Source organism: Sarcophilus harrisii, chromosome 2, assembly GCF_902635505.1.
Source record: "Sarcophilus harrisii chromosome 2, mSarHar1.11, whole genome shotgun sequence".
Classification (NCBI taxonomy): domain Eukaryota; kingdom Metazoa; phylum Chordata; class Mammalia; order Dasyuromorphia; family Dasyuridae; genus Sarcophilus; species Sarcophilus harrisii.
This window is the reverse complement of record NC_045427.1, coordinates 213,931,035-213,952,190: the sequence shown is the minus strand read 5'-3', so window position 1 is coordinate 213,952,190 and position 21,156 is coordinate 213,931,035. Positions and strand designations below refer to the sequence as shown.

Here is a 21,156-nt window from a genome sequence, read left to right as displayed (position 1 = left end):
GTGAGCTATCGATTTTTTTTTTTTTAATTCTTAAACCAGGGAAGAAGGGTGGGAAAAGAATAGGTGCTGAGTTCTGCCTTCAGCCTAACAATTTTTCCCAGGTCAGGGAGGACTAAAGAGTAGGATGGAATACTAAACAGCATCACAGGCCTTTGATTAAGTTTCTGTTGGAACCGTATTCTGTGTTCAAAGCCAGAAACCTTATCAATTATCTCTGCCATTTAGTTAAGGTAGAGGTATCTGTGAAGGTCTAGGGTGAATCCCCTTGGAGGGGGATGGGTTAAGAAGAGATGAGCAGAGAATCAGACAAAGACTGCACATAATGGTAGCAAGGGAAGCAAGATACATTCAATTTTCCTTTTCTAAAACTACCTGCAAAGTTGTACCATTTATTTACATTTCACAGGGGGAACTGATTCATTTCAGTGTTCCATCCCAGAAGTCCTTTCTGTCCAGTGGCTGGCTTCCTGAAAACTATCTGAGTGCTCTGAAGACATCTGAACCCATCCCCGTGTCCAGAAGTACGGCTCCAAGGTGGGAGGCGTGAGAAGAGTCAGGATTGATGCGACTTCCAGGATAGGTAGGTGTTCCAGATAACAGCAACACACTGGACAAAAGCCAACCTGAGGAACAGGAAAAGCATCATTGAAAACAGGAGCAAGGGGAAAGGGGACAGAGATGAGGAAGACAAAGGAAAGCAATGGAAGGGGAGAGAGGAAAGCTGGAGAAGAGGGAGAGAAAAAAAAACAGAAGATACAAAATTTCTCCCATAGGAAACTGGCAGGATTTATAATTTACCACCCAAGTCTTCCTCTACCCTTTTCCTCTCTTAAAATAGTAATGATTACACTGGGTCAGAAGCACAGTTTACCCAAGTCACTGTCTCATGGGAGACCATGATCTCTCAAATACAACTTTCACAGGTAGAGAATTGCTCCACTTCTCTCAGTAACCACTTAAGACTGTCATTTAGGCACATATCCAAATAGTGTTTGAATGTTTCTATTCCCTGCCTGTACCAGCTTTTGGGATAATTCTTTTATTAGCTATTTGTTTGTCATTCTAACATTTAAAAGGGTTTCCCCTCATCCCAACATTTCAGGATTTGGAGAAGTCCATGTTCACCGTATCCTATGATGTATATGCATTTAGATTGTCTCCTCTTAGCTTCCCCCTTTCCACACTAGAGATCCAATTATAAGACTCCTTCCCTCCCAATCCCTGCAAATGTTTTGCCTTTCTCTGGTTGCCTTATAACCTTTCTGAGGCTTTGAAATTAAATAGTATGATATTCACCAATTTTATTGAAGGGTAGAAAAATGTCTTCTCTTTGAACAGACATATTCTACCTGGTCTCTTGCCCTGTCTGCCCAACCTAGGTAAGCAGCATCCTGGACTCTGTCCCTCCAGCAATGGCATCAGAAAAGATTTAGATGGAACAAGAAAAAGGACTGTGAAAGTTCTATCTTTTGGGAATTCTATATAAGATTCAGAGAGCAAACTGAAGTGAATTCTGTGAGGGATTCTAAAGCACAAAGGAATATGAAAAGCCCTGATTGGTAGGCAGAACATTTTGGTTTGGAGGGTTCAGGGGTTTAAGGACAGAATGAACAAATAGCTTTCAGACTTCTAGTTTTGGATCTAAAATATTCTGGGAAATTAGAGATAGGTTTTTTCCCCTACCTGTAAACAAGGGGGATGAGATAGAAGTTGGCCAACTGCACAGTAGGCCAAATCTGCCAAAAAAAAATACATATATATATATATGTAAAATTATACCATTGTCTTATCTTGTAACAATATTTTCCAACCCCTATTCAAGGTATTTTCACCAGACCCATCCCAACCCCAGGCATGTGAATCCAGTCCAAAATGTAACTTTCTCAGGTCCCAAGTCATTCCCAGCCAAGATTCAATCCAGAGAAGGTCCAAAAACCAGGACTTTCCACAGCCTTAAGAATGACTGATTTGTCTCTTACATAATAGTTGGTGATGAGGGCATCAGGGTAATCCTGAAGAAAAAAGAAAAAAAGTTAAATCTTACACACCCTCCTCTTGATATCATACCCTTTCCCACCCTCTTCCATTAACTCCAAGACAGCAGAGATCAAACTTGAATTATCTGTGACTCTGCCCCAGACCAACCACAGTTCTCTACACAAGGAAAACAATAATAAACTTGATTTTCCATGAGTGGGAATTCTTGGTGCTCAATGAGCATGGTTTCTGCCTTATGCAACAACTACTTTTTTTCCCTATTGTGGACTAGAATTACCTATTAAGCTTCTGAACTTCCAACATTCCTCATTTGCTTGAGTTACTTTATTCCATTGGGGATCCCAAAGATCCACCTATATGCCCAACAAAATTCTCAGGCTCAATCCAGTTTGATTTCCATACTCACCCGCTGCAGTCTGGCCCAGTTGTCCTTGACTGATAATCCATCAAGCGTTCCAATCACTGGGAGCAAACACCCCAAAAAACATGGGGCAAAGCCCCCCTGAGAAAATAGAAAGAGAATGTTAAAAGAGCTCTGATGCTTACCTGTCAGAGAAGGTTCTTTCTATACAGACACAGGTTCATATAATCACAGCCTCTTCTGACCCACCATTCTTTCCTTCTGCTCACCTGATCGATGACCATCTTCTTCAGTGCATCCACTTTGGTGTTGCCAGGGATAAATCGGTCCAAAACCCTGTACCAGCCACCTACCACAGGGCCCTGACTCAGGCCAGAAGGAGAAGCAAAAAAGGGAAACTTTAGCTAGTAAATAGTAATATTTTCCTCAAAAAGAATGAAATCACATCATAGGGGAAACAGCTGAGGACAAGGAAAGGGAGACTAGGATTAAAGATTGGCCATTAAGAGCCTGGAGAGTACAAGGAAAGACAGAGATCTAGGTCCACTGTCCAAACCATCTAACCAATTATGGGTGTGACTCACCACAAAGCTGCAGCCTATAAAAGCCATGGTCAGGGTTCTTCGGACCTGGTGCTTCTCTAAACCCCGTTTCTCTATCAGCTGCTGAGAGACGATGTCACCTATCCCCATCAGGGAACCTGGAAGTAGAAGAGAGTTAGGTTCCCTCATCGGGAAAGCAAAGTTTTCTAATCCTGTAGTAGAAGATTCTGGCAATCACTGCCTTCACCTCCTTCATCCCTGAGTCTGAGGCAGGGGGAAGATATCCTATTTTTTGGGAACTGCCCTAGATTGAGGGTCCCTCTCAGTTCCTGGAAGCTTTCCCTGCCTCCAAGGATCATCACAAGAGTAGCTGTGTCTTTGCCAGCTAATCCCTGAGACTCATATCAAGCAGGCTCCATCAAGATGCTCCAAATAGGCAAGGAAATCCTTTTTATTTCAAGAGCTTTGAGGTGATCCTGAGGGTAAGCAAAGGACCCACCAGCTACAGAAATGAGAACCTCAAATTCAGCTAGGACAACAGGGCAAGGTACTCCCATCAGGAATCCTTTGTTTGATTCTTGGCTTTATCCAAAATCCTTCTTTTCTCCAGTTATCACAATCTTCAAGAGAGCAGCAAAGGGCCCTGGCTTTGGTTCAAATCTCATCTCACCTCACCTGCTACCTGTATGCCCTCTGACAAGTCACTCAATTCCTCAAGGCCTCATTTTTCTTAGCTTTAAAATTCAGGAGATTAAATGCAATGGACTCAAGATCCCAGCAGTCCTAGACCTTTGACCTATGATCTGTGTGGATAGGTCATTTCCAAACACACTGGTGCTACAGAAAAGGGCAGCTAAACTGGTGATGGACAAAGAACAGACCTTGTCTCCTCTGACTCTCAGGCAGCCCCAAACAAACCAATGTCTCCTTATCTCAGTCCCAGCTGGGTTTGGAAAGACACACCTCTCCTCCGAGGCCTTGAAGGGAGACTCCAGAAGCAGTGACAAAAGTCAGGGGGAAATGGGTGTCTGTGGAGCCCACTATTACACAGCCCCATGCAGTCACAGATCCTCCCCCACAGGTTCTGAGACAGACATCAATACAGAGAGCCGAGTGGGCTGTGATGGGCTCATGGGTGGGTGGGTGTACACGTGTTTTAAGTGCACAAACATACAGAGGCTGCTGTGTAAAGTGATCAGTATAACTCCAGGTTTTTTCTGTGTCTTGCTGAGTAATGAAAGCACCCGCTTGGAGCCCCTCAACAGCGTCCCTGTGCCCTCAATTAGAACTAGGCAAACACATCCCTCCATCCCAACGTGTATCCTGGCTGGCTCTGACGTCCATGCTGGCTGCACGATCACCCTTCTGGCTCACATACCCAGTGCGCTCAGCTCTTTTCCCAACTCCCACGTTGTGGCCTGAGAAGTGGACAAGCAATAGCCAACAGCCAAATTGCTAAGTGCTGGAAGAAGTTAGTCAGCCCTGCTGGCACTCTTAGCCATGAAGCAGCCCCAGGCCCTCTTCCAGGGGAGCCCAGCACAGGCAGCTTGGCCATTGTCTCATTTATCTAAATCCTAAAAGGGTAAAGCTATTCTCCCCACTGCAAGAACAAAGTGAATTAAATAACCAGTTTTCCTTACAGGAGGCTATATTCCCTGTCACTCAACAATACCCCTTAGGTTTCTATAAGACCCAAGAATAAAAGTGGAAGATTCTAACTCGTGCAGTGAGCTGTGGTACAAAGAAGAGGAGGGACCCCAGAATCTTAAGCAGTTCTGTTATGCTGGCTGTTTCTTTCCACATTCACTCAGAGTGATTATAGCTATAAATATGTAGGAAGGGAAGAAGAATACCCATTACCCAGCTGACAAGGAGGTAATGGGCTCAAGGTACAAAATAAGTTCTTTTTTTTGACATGGCTAATGCAGGAATTTATTTTTAGCTACACAAATATGTTACAAGGGTTTTTTTTTTTCTTTTAATGGGGAGGGAAAATGGGATCAAAAATTAACAAAAAATATTTTTTAAAGGAACAGGAAAAAAAGTAGCACTTATTAAGAGGCAAGTGATTGGAAGGGGGTAGAGTCATGTGCTGTCTTCAAATGGCAGACCACTGAGGATGAGAAAAAAGGCTCTAGGAGGATCAAGCAGAGTTCAATTTATGGGGCTACAGTGTCAACTCTGCTGAGCTCCCACAGGACCACATAAACTTCAGAGACTTTGGCCCAGAATAATAGCTCTCATGGTATAGGACCCTTTTCAAAAACTTTTACCTCCATCTTGCTTGACACCCCATCCCTGCCATGACCCTGTAAGATATAGACAGAGCGCTTCTTTTTTTCCTTAGGTTTTAAAGAAACTGAGACAATCTAAAAAACAGGTGATTTACCAAAAGGTTTTCAGTTAGTTAAGGGAATAGCTGGGGCTACAACTCAAGTCTCTTGGTTTCTAGTCTTCAGCTCTTTTCACTCTCTGTACTTTATAATATAGAGAGTTCAAGATCCTAACCTAATCTCCAGCCTCATTGTCTTGGCAAATGATGGGGCAGCAAGATGTCAAGATGGGAGATAGTGCTCTGTTTAGTATGTCCATATGAGAAAGAAACCTGTGAGAGACTCTGGTGATGAGGAGATATAAAGTTTGGTTAAGTCACATTCTCTGAGAAGAAGGGGAAACTCAGAAATACATATGCTGTAGCCCCAAGGTTCGACCTGGTATTTTACCTCATGAACTCCCCTCCTAAACAAAATGATATTGCTAAAATAGAGATTTGACCACGCCATTCTCCTGTAGCTGTTCTCTATTTAGCCTTTAAGATAAAATACAAACTCCAGTGTGACATTTAAAGTCCTCTGTAATCTGGCTCCCACATCTTTTCAGAGCTATCGTCCATCATTGTCCTTCTCTCACTTCCATTTCAAGACCAAATGGCTGATATTCTTTCCTGTTCACAATATCCCATCTCCAGTCTCCATGCTTTTGTACACATCATCCCCCTGCTTGTAATATCCTCCTTCTCCTCCCCCTTATAACATCCCTAGCTTCCTTTAAGGCACAGACCAGACGCCACTTCCTAGAAGGGACCTCTTCTGATCTCCTAAATTGTTAGTTCTCTCCTAAAAATCCCTTCATATTTTGTTTGCACACACTCAGCAATTGTGTTAAGAGGCAGCATGTTGTAGTGAGCAGAGAAGCCGACTTGAATCTAGGAAGAGCTGGGACACAGACTGCTTGGGTGACAAGCCCCTTAACCTCTGTTCCGGGCAGTTCTTTGAACTTTGCGGTTGTAGGAGGAATTGCTGATCTGTCAGGTAAAGAGAGTTCCACACACCAAGAACAGCACAGGTCTGGTCCCAAATCCTTTGGGTGTACTGACCAGGGCCCATGCTCTTTCCTCCCCAGCAAGCTCCCTGAAGGCAGAACTACTTAACAGGGAGTTAAGCTAAACTGGCTCACACTCCATAGCTGCCCCAGCTCCCCAGAGCTCTTCAGGACGCATGTGCCCGGGGGCAGTTCCCAGGGTGACTCTTACCCCCTCACCCAGTCTGACTCTCCTTCTAGGGGTCTAGGCAGGGAGCAGCAGAGGGTGGTACTGGGCATCCAACTTGATGACTCTTCATAGGACTACAGGGCAGCCGGGTGGTGAAGCCCCTAAGCGCCGCTGGGCACTGAGCCCGCTGGGCAGATAGACGGTGCAGGCAATGCCGTCATTCTTCTGGGCTGGGGCCAGGTTCTGATGCTGTCACTCCCTGCTAGAGCCAGGATGGGAGTGGGGAGGAAGAAGGGAGAAGAGGGGGAAAGTACAGGGGACTGGCCCATCCATGATCCCGCCCCCCCCCCGGCAGCCCCATGTGCCCCCCAGAGAAGCAAGCCAATAGACCCTGAAAAGGGGGGAACCCTCTCTGTCCCCCCTGGATTGACCACAACCCATGGGTCAAAAGGGAGTTTGGAAGCAGAAGAGTGACGTTTTAACGTTGGGTTGGGAGGAGAGCATAGATAAAGGTAAATGAGGAAAAGGAGCCTGGACAGCTCCTCAGAGGGCTGAAAATAGGAAATATGTCCTTGAAAAGCAGGAGCCCTCGGTGGGTCAGAGCCACCGGTACTGCCGACTCACCCAGCCCCCCCCCCCTCCTCCCCAGGGGCCTCTCAGGAGATTAAACAGTGTCAAGGTGGGCGCTTGGTCTGGCAAGAAGCCCAGGATGAGCTGGAAAGCACAGGACAGCTATGACTAGGGAGGTTAGGAAAGGAATAAGATGGGGCTTATCTCCCGTGCTTCAGGAAGAAAGGTACCCTTAGAGTTCCAGGGGCCATAGCCTCCTGCTCCAGCCACCTGTTGCCTTTCTGAAAAGAAAAGAAGGGTTTCTGGGGCAGTGGAAAATGGATAGCTTTGCAGTTTATGGTGTCCAAGTCCAGACCAGCAGAATCTGACTCCTAAGATCTGGGGTCTGGATCAGTCCTGGGAGGTTGGAAGGATTCTTAGAAACGTGGGGCTTATAAACAATCCTTAAAGGTTTAGAGCAGTGACAGCCAACAGCACACAGGCTTACATAAGCAGCAAGGCCTGGACCCCAAACTGAAGGACAATTCGTTGGGGACACTGGAGGAGATTACTGTTCAGCTCTGGAAGCTAGTAACCCCAGAACGGAGATTGGGAGAACCAAGGTTCTCTCTGAGTATAAAAGTCTGTGCCCTCTTGACTATCCCAGAATGCTGAGCCCCAAGAACCGCACTCTAGCTCAACTGGACCTCTCCTTTTACACAACAAGAACATGACATTCAGAGAAGAGGAGACTTTTATACAACCAGCAAATCAAAGAACTAAGAGTAGAACACGGTTCTTTGGAGTGCAAGAGTCTTTGCATTCCACTTGGCTTTCATCTCTGGGAAAAGTGAATTAGTTCCAGTGTCCCCAGGGGAGTTTAACACCTATCTGTGGCAGGTCCTGACACAGCCTCTACAGAAGGAAAGGACGAGGCTGACTCAGTTTCTCCAAGATCCATGGGCTTACCCATAATATAATAATAGCCAATCCAGAAGCAGAAACCTTTTCCCTCCAGATTCTCCTGATCCAGATTCAAACTCGCTGGGGCCTGATCAAAACAACCATCCTCAGACATGGCAAAAGTCAAACTCGATGCAGATGCCAGCCAGGGGAAGGGTTCTTTCTTGGTGTGTTCTCCACAGCAGCCCAGCAGGTCAGGGAGAATGGGTTACAATGAAGACAATAACAGGGCTGGGATTAGGAGAGATCTGTCTACTTGTGACATTTAGTAACTGGGGAACTCTGATCAAGTCACTAAATCTCTGCCTAAGCTTTCTCATTTGCAGAATAAGGAAACTGATGGCAGGAGTAAGGACTTTACAATTTTGTAGTGAGGATCAACAAATATGTGTAAAATGTTCTGTAAAACACACAAGTGCTATGTAAATGTCATCTGCTATCATTAATAATATAAATCGGTTCTAGGTCATTCATGTCCAGAAAAGAAAAGGGCAGAGAGGGCTGACGCTCCCATCTTGGTCTGTAGTTTGGTCAACTCTGAATATTGAGAATACTGGGAAGCTTGAAAGACTTCTGGGAACCAGGGTCTGTGGAGGGGATCTAGTAGATCAGGGTAGACCTCTGGTCCAGTTTGTACTCTAACCCAGAACAAGACCCTTAAGATAGGTCCTGAAACTCAATTGGCTTCTGCAAAGAATATGATTGGGAAAAAGTTTTTGGTCCTCAATCCTACCCTGGTCATACGTTCAGGAACCAGGAGCATCTAAGGATGATCTGCTTACTCTATTGTAGTCTCAACAACTCTCTTCCTAAAACAACCTCAAGCTTCTCATCCACGGTCAGAAAAGACTTTCCAGGCTCACTCCCAGGGAGTGAGAAAAAAGACAAAAGGGTCATCCCTCTTTTCTCCCCAAGTCCACCCTGGGACCTTCCTCCTGGCAGCTGCCAACTCTGGACAAATGTAGAAGCTGGCCAGGCACAGAGCCCAGCGTGTCAGTTCCCATCACGGCCACACAGTGCAGCATGAGTCACCACACACACGCAGCCCAGGTGAGTCACTGCCCTGGCGGGCACGCCGAGGACAGGACACGGGTGGTCAGAACACAGTGGGCCGGGTAAGGACCCAGGGGAGTCTGAGGCAGGAGGGTGAGATGGGAAGAACTCAGCTACTCAGGGCCACTGATTTCAGAGTCGGAGCAATGGGGCAGAAGATAGGAAAAAGGTCTTTAGCACCTGTCTGTGTGTGTCTATGGAGAAGTTATCTTTTCCTCTCTCAGATTCATTTCATATTGACTGGAGACTTACAAGAGAGAAGTCCAGTCTTTTCATAACCAGACAGCACTGAGATCTGGGAAGGCAGATCTCTAATTTCCTTAAGAGTAGCTGGAATCCCAACTCCTCATATCATCAGCTGGCTACTCTCAGCTGTCTGCTAGCCACTTCTACGCAGGAGCTGACAGGTTTATTGCTCTATAAACTCACTGTCTGTAACTTGAGATGCTAACCATACTCAGTGGCAGTTCTCTCTAACTGCCCCTAACTTCTATCTGCCACTTCTGTCTTGTGGCTTCTTTGCAGCCTTCTGCCTTCCCACCTTCAGCTGTTGACACTTTTTATTAAAATCACACAAAAGGGGCAAACTGCCAATACCCAAAGCATTTAAAGCACAGGCATGAAAAGACAAAAATGATTACCTAATGTGTAATAAAGTTCTGAATAGACACCATTAAGTTAGTTTACGTTACATGAAGTCCTGTTTGGTTAGAGAAGGGCCATCTCAATCTGGGAATCAGCTTGAGAAACTTTTACTCCAATCTGGGGACCCTGATTCTCATGGACAGACACTAACTTCTCTGCCCTCTTTCCTTTATGTTGTCTTGGATTGCCCAGAACCCTATCCCAAGGCACACCCAGTAGTCTGGAACTGTGACCAAGGTCCCTTCAACTAACAAACTTACTTGCAAGTGGTCCTTTAAAGGCGCTGTGCCCTAATCTCCAAGGAAAGCTCATTTGTTAAAGAATCATTGATAAAGTAATCATTGACTCTAGTGAATTACTGTATTGACCTTTTTCCAGGTTATACATTTGTCTCTATACAAAGAACTGAATCTACAGGAAATCTTAGACCTCCCCAACAGGTTATTAGTGAGCTGACCTTTCAGGGTTCTTCAAATCACATCTCATGAATGGTTTTTCCTTGTATCCTCACCTCCCTTGAGGACAGCCCTGACCTGTGAGGAATAATTATCTTGATCAGAAAAGTATAAGGGGAAAAAGAATCTATCCCTAGAGGAAGGAGGTAGCAAGTACTGGGGACTAAGAGATGCTATTGTCCTTCCATCCATTAAGGACAGCCATGGCACCAAAGGTTATGGTGAGATTGAACCAGCGGACTCCAAGCACCTTGTTTTTATTATACTTGTAAAATCACCTCATGATGGCGGATAGGAGCAAGGAGAATTTGTCCTATTGATGCTTCCATGATGGTTAGCAAACAGGATTTGAAAGAAGTGGGAGGGATTTTATAGCTTCTTCCCTGTAATAGAGGGACCCCAGGATGGGGTAACAAAACAGTTTGTTTTCCACAGAGAACTAGAATTCAGAAAGTAATGAGCAAAGTTGCTTAACACTGGCTGAATCCATTGGTGAACTCAACTAATCAGAAATGGGTCCATGTATTCTTTTCAACTATAATCTTATCACGGACCCCGATCTGGCTTAAACTAATTGGGGACCTGGCAAAGGGAAATGGGGAATGAGTATGCTTAATAGACTAACTGCATTATTAACCCACACACCTTGTAGGAGGAGTTTTCACTATTTTTATACATAGGATCCCTCCCAAGGGAGGGGAACATATCTAGGAGGGCATGAAGGAGGTGGAGAAGGAGGTGCTGTGAGTCAGCAGAATATTAATCAATTGGGACCCTCTCTTGAGAGGAGACTGGGTGGTACATAGAAGGGGTTTGATTAATAAAAGCACATTCTCTCTTCTGTAGCAACTGTACTTCTCCACCATAAGGATGCCCCTACTTCCTGTAGAAGTATAATAAATACTCCTTCACTCACTGGGGAGACTTTTCCTTATTTGGGGGGGCCTTGGACCCCTGACTGTGTTCATAACAATCTGGAGGTTTGTCCAGGATTCTGAAGCCCACTGGGCCAGCCTTGGGTCAGGGAGGTATGAAAGAATGCTTAGGATTAGGAAGGCAGCCATAAAAACTTGGGAATTGAGGTATTCGTCTAGAAGTGAAAACCACCAATAGGAATTCCCCAGTGAGGACCCCGAGTGGGACAATAATGATGAAGTTCATAGGAGACATAACAAGACTTGAGTGAATTGATGAAGGAAGGTATTAAAGGCTCATTTCCAAAGTCCCAGAACTTCAAAAAGGCATTTGAGGTAGATCAAGGGAAAAATGAATCGCCTTTACAATTCCTAGAGAGAATGAGGGAAAGGATGAGAAAATATTCAGGACTAGGTCCACAAGACCCAGTAGCACAGAGTATGTTGAAAGCAAATTTGGTGACCTAAGCATGGCTGGACATTAATCAGAAGTTAGAAAAATTAGAATGAAAAGACCATTATAATTAAGTTAAAAGATACAGTGCAAGTTAGTGATCCTTATATTCTCCTGAGTAAAGTACCATCAGAACACAAATGGTTTAGTGTAACAGATCTAAAAGATGTTTTCTGACATGTCCACTGGATGTAGGTAATAGAGAGATTTTTGCATTTACATGGGCTGGGAGGTGCCAATCATTTCTTTTTTCTTTTTCTTTTTCTTTTTTTTTTAATTTAATAGCCTTTTATTTACAGGATATATGCATGGGTAACTTTACAGCATTAACAATTGCCAAACCTCTTGTTCCAATTTTTCACCTCTCCCCCCCCCACCCCCTCCCCTAGATGGCAGGATGACCAGTAGATGTTAAATATATTTAAAATATAAATTAGATACACAATAAGTATACATGACCAAAACGTTATTTTGCTGTACAAAAAGAATCAGACTCTGAAATATTGTACAATTAGCTTGTGAAGGAAATCAAAAATGAGGTGCCAATCATTTCAACAGACAGTTTTGCCGCAAGGGTTTATGGAATCTCTAAACTTGTTTGGGCAGACATTTCTTAGAATCAGTATTAAAGGAATTCATAAGTCTTTGAATAGTCCTTTTGCAATATGTGGGTGATTTGAGACTAAATGAAAAGAAGAAAAATGAGGTAACTTCAGGGATCACTAGTTTATTTTCTGGGAAAACAGTGATTAAGGATATCAAAGGAGAAGTTGTAGTTCGTGAAAATGGATGTGAGCCAGCCAGTAGCACGGAAAATGGCCGTGCTAGTAACCAGGATACCCCAGAATCAGCTGGAGTCAGGATAAGCAAAAGTCCTTAATCTTTATTCTTGGGCCCCAGACACAGGATTGAACAGGATGGAAGCAGAATCTCTGCGACTGCCTTCCCCCTCATCTACCACCGAGAGTGTGTCCCTGGCTAGTTTTTCTCCATCCCCTAGTCCCTCCTATAATCCTCTATACACCAATCATTGAGCCAGAACGGATAGTGGGAAGGGCCATTGTCCAAGCATATGCCCACAGAGTATTGTCCAATCAGTAGTTAGCCTTAAGGGCTTGGCAATCCTGACCTCAGTGCATTGAATTCAATAGTTATAGCCCTCTACAATGAAGTACTTGGGACACTAAATTAGTGAGGGAAAAAGGAAGATTAACCCAGAGGGAGTAAGGGGAACACTGAAATTATCAAAGCCAAAAAACAAAGAGGGAACTGAGGAAATTTTGGAGTTTAGTAGGATATTGCCAGTTATGAATCAACTCACGTGCTCAATTGACCAAAGATTTATACAAGAAGCTGGGAGAAGAATAATTGGATAAAGACAGTGGGGGAGAAAAGACAGTTGGAAGAGCACTAGCTTATCCACAAACCATTTCATATATCTGCCACAGTGGAAAAGGATAGGGTTTGGGGATGCTGATTCAATCATGGGCTGGACAACGGCAGCCTGTGGCATTCCTGTCCCAGCTGCTGGACCCAGTGTCTCAGGGATGGCCTAAGGGTACCCAAGCAGTAGCGGCCTTGGCCCTGTTAGTAGAAGAGAGTAGGAATTGACATTTGCGAGAGCTCTCATAGTAAGTACTCATCATCTCATAGTAAGTACATCAGAAAGCAAGGAGGTGGCTTACCAATTTTGAAATACAAGCCAATACAGATGGAGAAGAGTTGCTAATAGTAGACAATGTGGTTAATCCAGCTGCCTTCCTAAATAGAGGAGATCCTAATCAAACATTAGAACACAATTGCTTAGATGTAGTGGATTATCAAATCAAAATAGGACCAGATTTGAGGGACATAATCTTGGGAGAGGGGGGAAAGATAGTTTACTGATGAATTGTTCTGTGTGATTAATGGAAAAAGGTGCATTGGACAGGCAGTAGTGGATGGGAAGAATAGATTAACTCTTAAAGCAAGAGTCCTTCCAAAAGACTGATTAGCACAAACTGCATTAAATCATGCCCTGAAGATAGTAAGAAATAAGGGACAATTTATACTGATTCAAAATATGCTTATGTGGTAGTGCATACTTTTGGAAAAAATTGGGAAGAAAGATGACTAATGGCTGGTAAGAGGAAAGAACTGACACATGGGGAATTAGCTAAACAAGTGTTGGAAAATCTATTAGGGCCAACAGAAATGGCAATAGTACACATGAGGGGACATCAGAGGGGTCCTGAAGCCATGGGAAACCATTTGGCAGATGAGTGGCAAAGCAGGCGGCAAACTAAGAGGAGGATAGAATGTTGGCAGCACCTGAATTCCCCTTTTCAAGATTCTACCAGTGTTTTCTCAGACAGAAGAGGGGCAGATGAGAGAGGTAATGGTAGGGATGAGGGATGAGGGAAGATTTGGTTTGAAAATGCTGAGGAAAGGGATAGCCAGGATGAGATGATGAGTGCATGGGGCTATCTACAAGAGCCAAAAAGGTCACTGAATGATGCCCAGTGTGCCAGAAGGTGAACTGAAAGGTCATGACAAGGAGGCAGCGAGCCGGGGCTTTGCCCCTTTGAAAGTGTTCAAATAAACTTTACTGAGATCCCGCAATAGGGAGAGTGAAATACCTGCTGGTAACCAGATCATCTGATAGGATGGGTGGAGGCTTATTCCCAGCTCTGCCACTTTGAGTGGAGTGAAGAGGATAGAGCAAATGGGCTGGTGGAAAGGAAAGGATTCGGACAATAAGATTCACTTCACTTCAAATATGCTGCAAAAGACCACGAGGGCTTTACAAGTGGAATGGCAGCTCCGTACTTCACGGCATCCATCCTTCTCAGGGAAAGTACAAAGGATGCGTCAAACACTTAAGAAATATGACCAAACTGATCACTGAACCCAGACTTCCTTGGATCAAATGGTCACCCCTTGTCTTAATGAGAATCCATATGGCTCTTGGGGAGGATACAGGGATAACCATATGAGATGCTATTTGGGTTAAGAGGGTCAGAGACCAAGAATGAGGCCCTGCATGGTATCGTTTCAAATCTTAGACGCAAAGGACTACTCGACCAAAGCCTGTCCTTGGAGTCTGCTGTACAATCCTTCCAAGTGGAAGACTGGGTGCTGATTAAACCCTGGAAGGAGGCAAAGCTGCAATCCAGCTGGGACAGTCCCTGCTAGATACTCCTGACTACAGAAAACAGACCAGACTTTGAAGCACGTTGGACTCATTTCACCAGAGTAAAGAGTAAAGCGTGAAGCAGAAGGAGTGGACTGTCCAGCCAGGTGATTCCCTATTGAAACTGATCCTCCAGAAAGCTGGACCTACTGTGGGATAAAGGCTGGGGAGTCATAGTCTCAGGACTTGTACTCCTGTGAACTGAGGAGTATTTTGTGGGCAATTCTGTGTGCAGAAGGAAGGCTACAAGTCCTCAGAATGACTAGACCTAAGGGACTGACTTGGGTTAGTATATCGATGGTTGGACTCTGTAGGATTATATTTTTATGCCTTCCTCTCTGTTCAAACTCAAAATGTGGTTGGGGTTCATCATCATCTGGAGTCTAGGGATTGTGTGAGGGTGCAAGGTAAATCCTTGGCTGAATTAAAGGAAGAGGATAGCGTTTGTGGTAATGGTTGGTATACTCTGGGAGAGGGCTCTCCAAATAAGATTAAGATACGAGTTAATTTGGTGAAAACCAGGGATCCCCCCACAAATGCCCCCACATATAATTGAATGTGGGGACATTGATAACCAAAGGAGGCTAAGAGGTGAGCATAAAAAATTTTGTGTGAACAAGAAACCAGCTGAAACTCCAGATGTGGAATATAGTGGCCTTCCCTTGCCCAGTTTGGGATGATGTATAGTGGATCACCCAGTATAGGGGTTGGATTCAAGACTATCATAAAGGGCCGTCAACAGGAATTAAAAGATAACAACCTTTAGGGGTATGACAGCCCAAGTGTGAGAACTAGAGTGCAATCCCATATATATATCACAATCAAAAGGGCAGATAGAAGTATGAACAGGACCTTTGGAATGGGAATGGATGTTAGGAGGAAGGATCCCATGGGTAGATTTAGGGTTCTGGTGCTCAATCCTAACCCATTCCAAATCTGGAAACCAGACCATGTACTTCCCTGGGTCCAGGAAACCACCAACTGGAGAAATGCCAAATGTAAAAGACACTTCCACAAATGACCCCAAAAGAGTTAAGAAGCAGCTATACCCAAAGAAAGAACACTGGGAAATGAATGTAAACTGTTGACATTTTTGTTTTTCTTCCCGGGTTATTTTTACCTTCTGAATCCAATTCTTCCTGTGCAACAAGAGAACTGTATGGTTCTGTACACATATATTGTATCTAGGATATACTGCGACATATTCAACATATATAGGACTGCTTGCCATCTAGGGGAGGGGGTGGAGGGGAAAAATTGGAACAGAAGTGAGTGCAAGGGATAATGTAAAAAATTACCCTGGCATGGGTTCTGTCAATAAAAAGTTATTATAATAATAAAAAAAAATAAGTATTCAATCTTAATCAACTCATACCCATGTTTTTTTTTTGTTTTGTTTTGTTTTTTATTATTTAAGAAAGCCCTTCTAACTACCCTAATAATGAAAAAGTTTTTAGAAGTTCCAGGTATCATTTTCCCATGTATGAATGTAAACAGTTTAACCTTTTTGAATCCTTTATGATTTATTTATATTATTTGATTTTTGAGACTTCTTGTGAGTTTTGTAATTAAAAGTCAAATGTACTATTCAAAAAAAAAAGGGTTAAGATAGAAGAAATAAAAGACGAAGAAAGATAGTAGAACTAGAGACAGAATATGGGGATACTAGTACTTGGATGGAACAGGTGAAATACACTCTTTAGAAGCCTGAATAAGTGACTGTTAAGCTTCAAGCAGACTATTTCCTTTAGAGCTGGAAGGGTCACCAGGCTGACTTTAAGTGCATAGTATGGCTGTTCTCCAACAGCACTGCAAAAAAGTGTACCCCACTCTCCCTCCTGTTTCCACCAGTCAAAAAAGATGCCACTAAAGATATTCCCACCATTCTCTCTGAGATCAGCAATCACTCTGCCTGGCTTCCAAGAGAGGGAGAAGGATTTTGGGACCTAGGCAGAATGGCCCTTTGCACCCAGCAGTGGAATGTGACTATGGTCAAGGGTGACAACTTCTCAAAAATGACAAGCCCCAGGGAAGATTTATGGTGGTTCTGTGGGAGAATAACACTACAACCAACTCTTCTACTCTCCTGGGCAGGTACCTGTGCAATGGTACAATTGGCTATCCCATTCACCCTAGCAGAACCCTGACACAGATGAGGAAGGTCAAGGGAGTAAGAGATGGAAAAAGCAGATTGAAAGCTCCCACAGTTCATCTGATGACAGAATCTATTTGGGTGCTACTGTAGTATCACATGTTCAAAGCTAGGAGTTAAATAGCAGGATTTGAATCTTCCCTTTTTTATTGATCAACCATCAATAAGAATATCTACTATAATCAACAAGGGTTCATTAACTATACAAGAGATACAGTTAAGGGTATAACCAGTCAATTGGAGGCAACCAGAGAATGGCTTGGGAAACTAGGTTAGCATTAGACATGATTCTAGCCAAACAAGTTGGTGCATGTAAAATGCTACCAGGAGTATGCTGTAATTTCATCCCAAACAAAACGGCTCCTGGTGGAACCATTTCGAAAGCATTCCAGGGCTTAACTGCATTAGCCAAAGAGTTAGCTGAGAATTCAGAAATAGAGAACCCCATCACAATGTGGCTGGAGTTATGGTTTGCAAAACAGAAAGAAACAGCAGTGTCCATTCTAAGCTCCCTAATAGTGGCAGCTGGGATACTCATAGGAGTTTGGTATTGTATTTTACCCTGTACTGTAAGGGGATTAGTACAAAGATTGATTGAAACACCAATAAGTAAGGTGACACTATTTGGGGTAAAAGTACAAGGGTCTGGAATATGAGGAGGATATCTAAGGAAACTTATAATTCACCATAGAATGAGGAATGTGAAGTGAAGTTGAGGAAATTTGAGACCATGAATAATAATAAAATGTGGAAATCAAATTTGTGTTAAAAGGAGGGGGAAATTGTGATAGACAATCCCCAAAATGAGGTAACACCACGGTTTGTTTTGCACAGAGAGCTAGAATTTAAAAAGTAATTAACAAAGTTACTTAACAGGTGGATTCCATGTATCCTTTTCAACCACAGACTTACCACAGATCCCTATCTGGCTCAAACTAGTCGGGGTCAATGACCTGGCAAAGGCAAATGGGGACCGATCGCACCATGTAGGAGGGGTTTTCACCATCTTTATACATAGGATGCATGATGAAGGGAGGGGAACATATCTAGGAGGGCATGAAGAAGGCGGAGGGAGGTGCTGGGAACTAGCAGAATATTACCCAATTGGGAACAACTGAGAGGAGACTGGGTGGTACATGGGAGGGGTTTGGTTCATAAAAACAAGCTCTCTCTCTTCTATAACAGGTGAGTTTCTCCCCAAGGATGGGGAGGCAAGCCTTGGGGGGCAAGGATGTTCTCGCTGGGAGACTTTTCCTCATTTTGGGGGGGTCTTGGACTCCTTTCGCATTCCTAACACTCCCCAAGGATGCACCAAACTTCCTCCCGGTTCCAGGAACTACTCACCAGCCGTGATAATCTGCACCTTCCATGGGTGAGCAGCCAGTGCTTGCTGGTATGCCCGCCAGAGAATCATGCCTCCTGTCGGGACAGTGGGTCCGGGAGCATAGCTTTAGCATGGAATGGGCTGCCATTTTACAGACGAGAAAACAAAGGCTCACAGTTAGCAAGCTGGAGAGCTGAGATTTGGGCTCGGGTCCTGACTCCAAATCCGACATTCTTCCTAGGGAAGTAAGATGCCTTCTGGGTCCCTCCCTGCGCTCCCTCCTCCCGCGGGACCAGAGGCCCCCTAACCCCCACCAGGAAACCCACCCTCCTCTTCGGGCAGTCTCTCGTGCACTAAGGAGGCTTCTCGTGGGCGCCCCCGGACTGCAGGGTCTGGGAGATGTAACCCACAACACGCACGGAGCGCCTGCCTTGTTCTGCAAGGGTGAGGAGCAAGGGAGAGGCGCTCGCTTTGCACCAAGTGATGGGGCCAGGCCTACGAGGGGCCCCTTTTAGCTTTCTGGCAGGGAACAGGCCTCTCCCCCCGTAACTCTTGGAGCTAGGAAGGCCTTAGAGCGGGACTGGACTTTGGGGACTGGACTGAAATCTGGGACTTCAGATTTCACGGAATCGATCCCTTTCATTATACAGATGGGGAAACTGAGGCTCAAGGAGGTTGAGAGATTTGTTCGAGGTCACAAAGCGAGCCGGTGGCAGAGGCGAGACCCAGACCGCGCCTCTGCAGCCCAGCCCGATCCGGGGGGTTTCACCAGGGAAGAGCAGGACCCGAGGAAAACAAACATTCCGCGTCCACGCGCTCAATGGGGGTGACGTCAAGCGCATGGATGCGCGTGCGCGCGGGACGCATCACGGAAAAACGGAGAAACACGGAACCGAACGACTCACCTCAATTAAAGCCCCAATTCGGGAGTGCGCTCCCGGCTCATCCACGCAAGACTTCCGATGCAAGGTCCGCCCCATCCGCCTGGGAGAAAGCTCCTCCCCGGAGCCCCGGGCCTTCTCTGGCCCTCTCGGGAGTGGGATGGGTCAAGAGCACGGCCCGGTCCCGGACCCCGAGGCCACGCCCACTTCTCCAGGCCCCAGGGCCACGCTGCGAACCCCCAAGTATCCTCCTGGACGGGCAGGAGCTGCCCGAGAAGCTTTTGATTCCGGCCTTCTGGTTAAACTTAGGCCCAGATGAACCCCGGATGAGGAATGGAGGTGTCCTTGGTCACTAATGGAGTTACCTTTATCCCCATTTTGTAGAAGAGGAAACCAAGGCCCAGAGAGGGGAAAAATATCACCCCAGCTCGCACTCCTTAACCCCGGCGGGCCTTTCGGCCTCCGGGCCCCGTGACTTTTCCTGCGCGCCCCCCTTACCCTCACACCACTGCAGGGATTTCTTCGCGGTAAAACTTTCCAAAGGGAACTTGGGTCACCATGGGAGCTCAGTCCTAAAAAGCTGTTCAGTTCCCCTTTCCTCAGCCCGGGGCAGCCAGGTGGTGCCGTGCATAGAGTAAGGGCCGTGATCCAGCAGGACTGACCTTCCTGAGCTGAAATTCCAGCCTCCGATGAGTACTAACTGTGTGGCACCGGGCAAGACGCTGAAGACATGTGCTGCAATTCTTCATCTGTAAAGTGAGCTAGAGAAGAAAAACTCCAGTGGGGCCAGAAAGTCAAACATGACTGAATAACAGAAATCTCCCTTTCAGGGAACAGCTGCATGAGGGATCATGCATTAGACTGGAGAATGATTTCCGTGGGAGCTAGCACTGTTACTGGCAGACGCCTCTCTGCAACAAGTTTCCCACCTGCTTTATTGCAGCCAAAGCAGTAGTTCTTTAGAACTGGTTTCCATCTCAGCCTCTCAAGAATTAGAGCTGCTCAGATGATGAAATTTCTCTTATTCCCATGGGTAGGCTCCCATTCAACACCCACAACTGGGGGAAAGGGAGGTGGGTGATACAATGAATTAGTGAAGGAATTTGAGACAGAACCAGGAGATAGTATCAAAAACCCAGACAGGAGAGTAAAAAAGAATTAACAGTAGCAAACGCTAGAGATTCTCGTGGGTGTAGAATGGGGATTGAGAAAAGACCATTAGAAAAATATTAGAAACTCAGCATAGACCTATGTCTCACACCCCATACCAAAATAAGGTCAAAATGTGTACATGATTTGGACATAAAGGATGATGCCACTAATTTATACCACAAATTAGGAAAGGAAGGGATAATTTACCTATCAGATCTTTGGAAAAGGGAGCAATTCATGACCAAAGAACTAGAAAACATTATGAAAGGCAAAATGGACAACTTTGATTAATTAAAAAGTTTTTGCACAAACAAAACCAACAGAAACAAGATTAAAAGGGAAATACAAAGCTGGGAAAAAAATCTTTATAGCCAGTGTTTCTGATAAAGGTCTCATTTCTAAAATATTTAAAGAACTGTGTCAATTTTATAAGAATTCAAGTTACTCCCCAATTGATAAATAATCAATAGATATGAACAATTTTCAAATCATGAAATTAAAGCCAGCTATAGTTACATGAAAAAAATGTTCTAAATAACTATTGATTAGAGAAACGCAAATTAAAGCAACTCTGAGATACTACCTCACACCACTCAGATTGGCTAAGATGACAGGAAAAGATAATGACAAATGTTGGAGGGCATGAGGGAAAACTGGGACATTGATGCATTGTTGGTGGAGTTGTGAACTGAGCTAATCATTCTGGAGTGCAATCTGGAACTATGCCTGAAAGGCTATGAAACTGTGTATACCCTTTGACTCAGTAGTGCCCTTACTGGGTCTGTATCCCAAGGAAACAAAGAAAAGAAAAGGGCCCACACGTGCCAAAATATTTGTAGCAGCTCTTTTTGTTGTAGCAAATAATTGGGAAATGAGTAGATGCTCGTCACTTGGGGAATGACTAAATAGTGGTATATGGAAATAATGGAATATTATTGTTCTATAAAAAATGAACAAATTGCTCTTAGAAAGGTCTGAAAAGATTTATATGAACTGATGTTGAGAGAAACAACTAGAATCAGGAATACACTGTATATAGTAACAGCAAGAA

The 21,156-nt window shown here is 44.6% G+C and overlaps 1 protein-coding gene across 2 annotated transcripts; it reads right to left on the bottom strand.

Annotated features, from left to right (window-relative positions):
- Positions 1–8: 8 nt before the first annotated feature.
- MPV17 (mitochondrial inner membrane protein MPV17) lies at positions 9–19,069 on the bottom strand. 2 transcript variants are annotated; one of them, XM_003767092.4, is made up of 8 exons: positions 18,978–19,069; positions 18,093–18,213; positions 2,944–3,059; positions 2,629–2,721; positions 2,405–2,500; positions 1,980–2,012; positions 1,684–1,736; positions 9–623 (listed from the first exon to the last, which is right to left on the bottom strand). In XM_003767092.4, the coding sequence occupies exons 2-8, from the start codon at positions 18,160–18,162 to the stop codon at positions 554–556; spliced, it is 531 nt and encodes a 176-aa protein (XP_003767140.1). In that variant the 5' UTR covers positions 18,163–18,213; positions 18,978–19,069; the 3' UTR covers positions 9–553. The 2 variants fall into 2 exon arrangements, with proteins under 2 accessions (XP_003767140.1, XP_023357304.1); XM_023501536.1 differs by lacking the exon at positions 18,978–19,069 and adding an exon at positions 10,059–10,134.
- Positions 19,070–21,156: the final 2,087 nt, after the last annotated feature.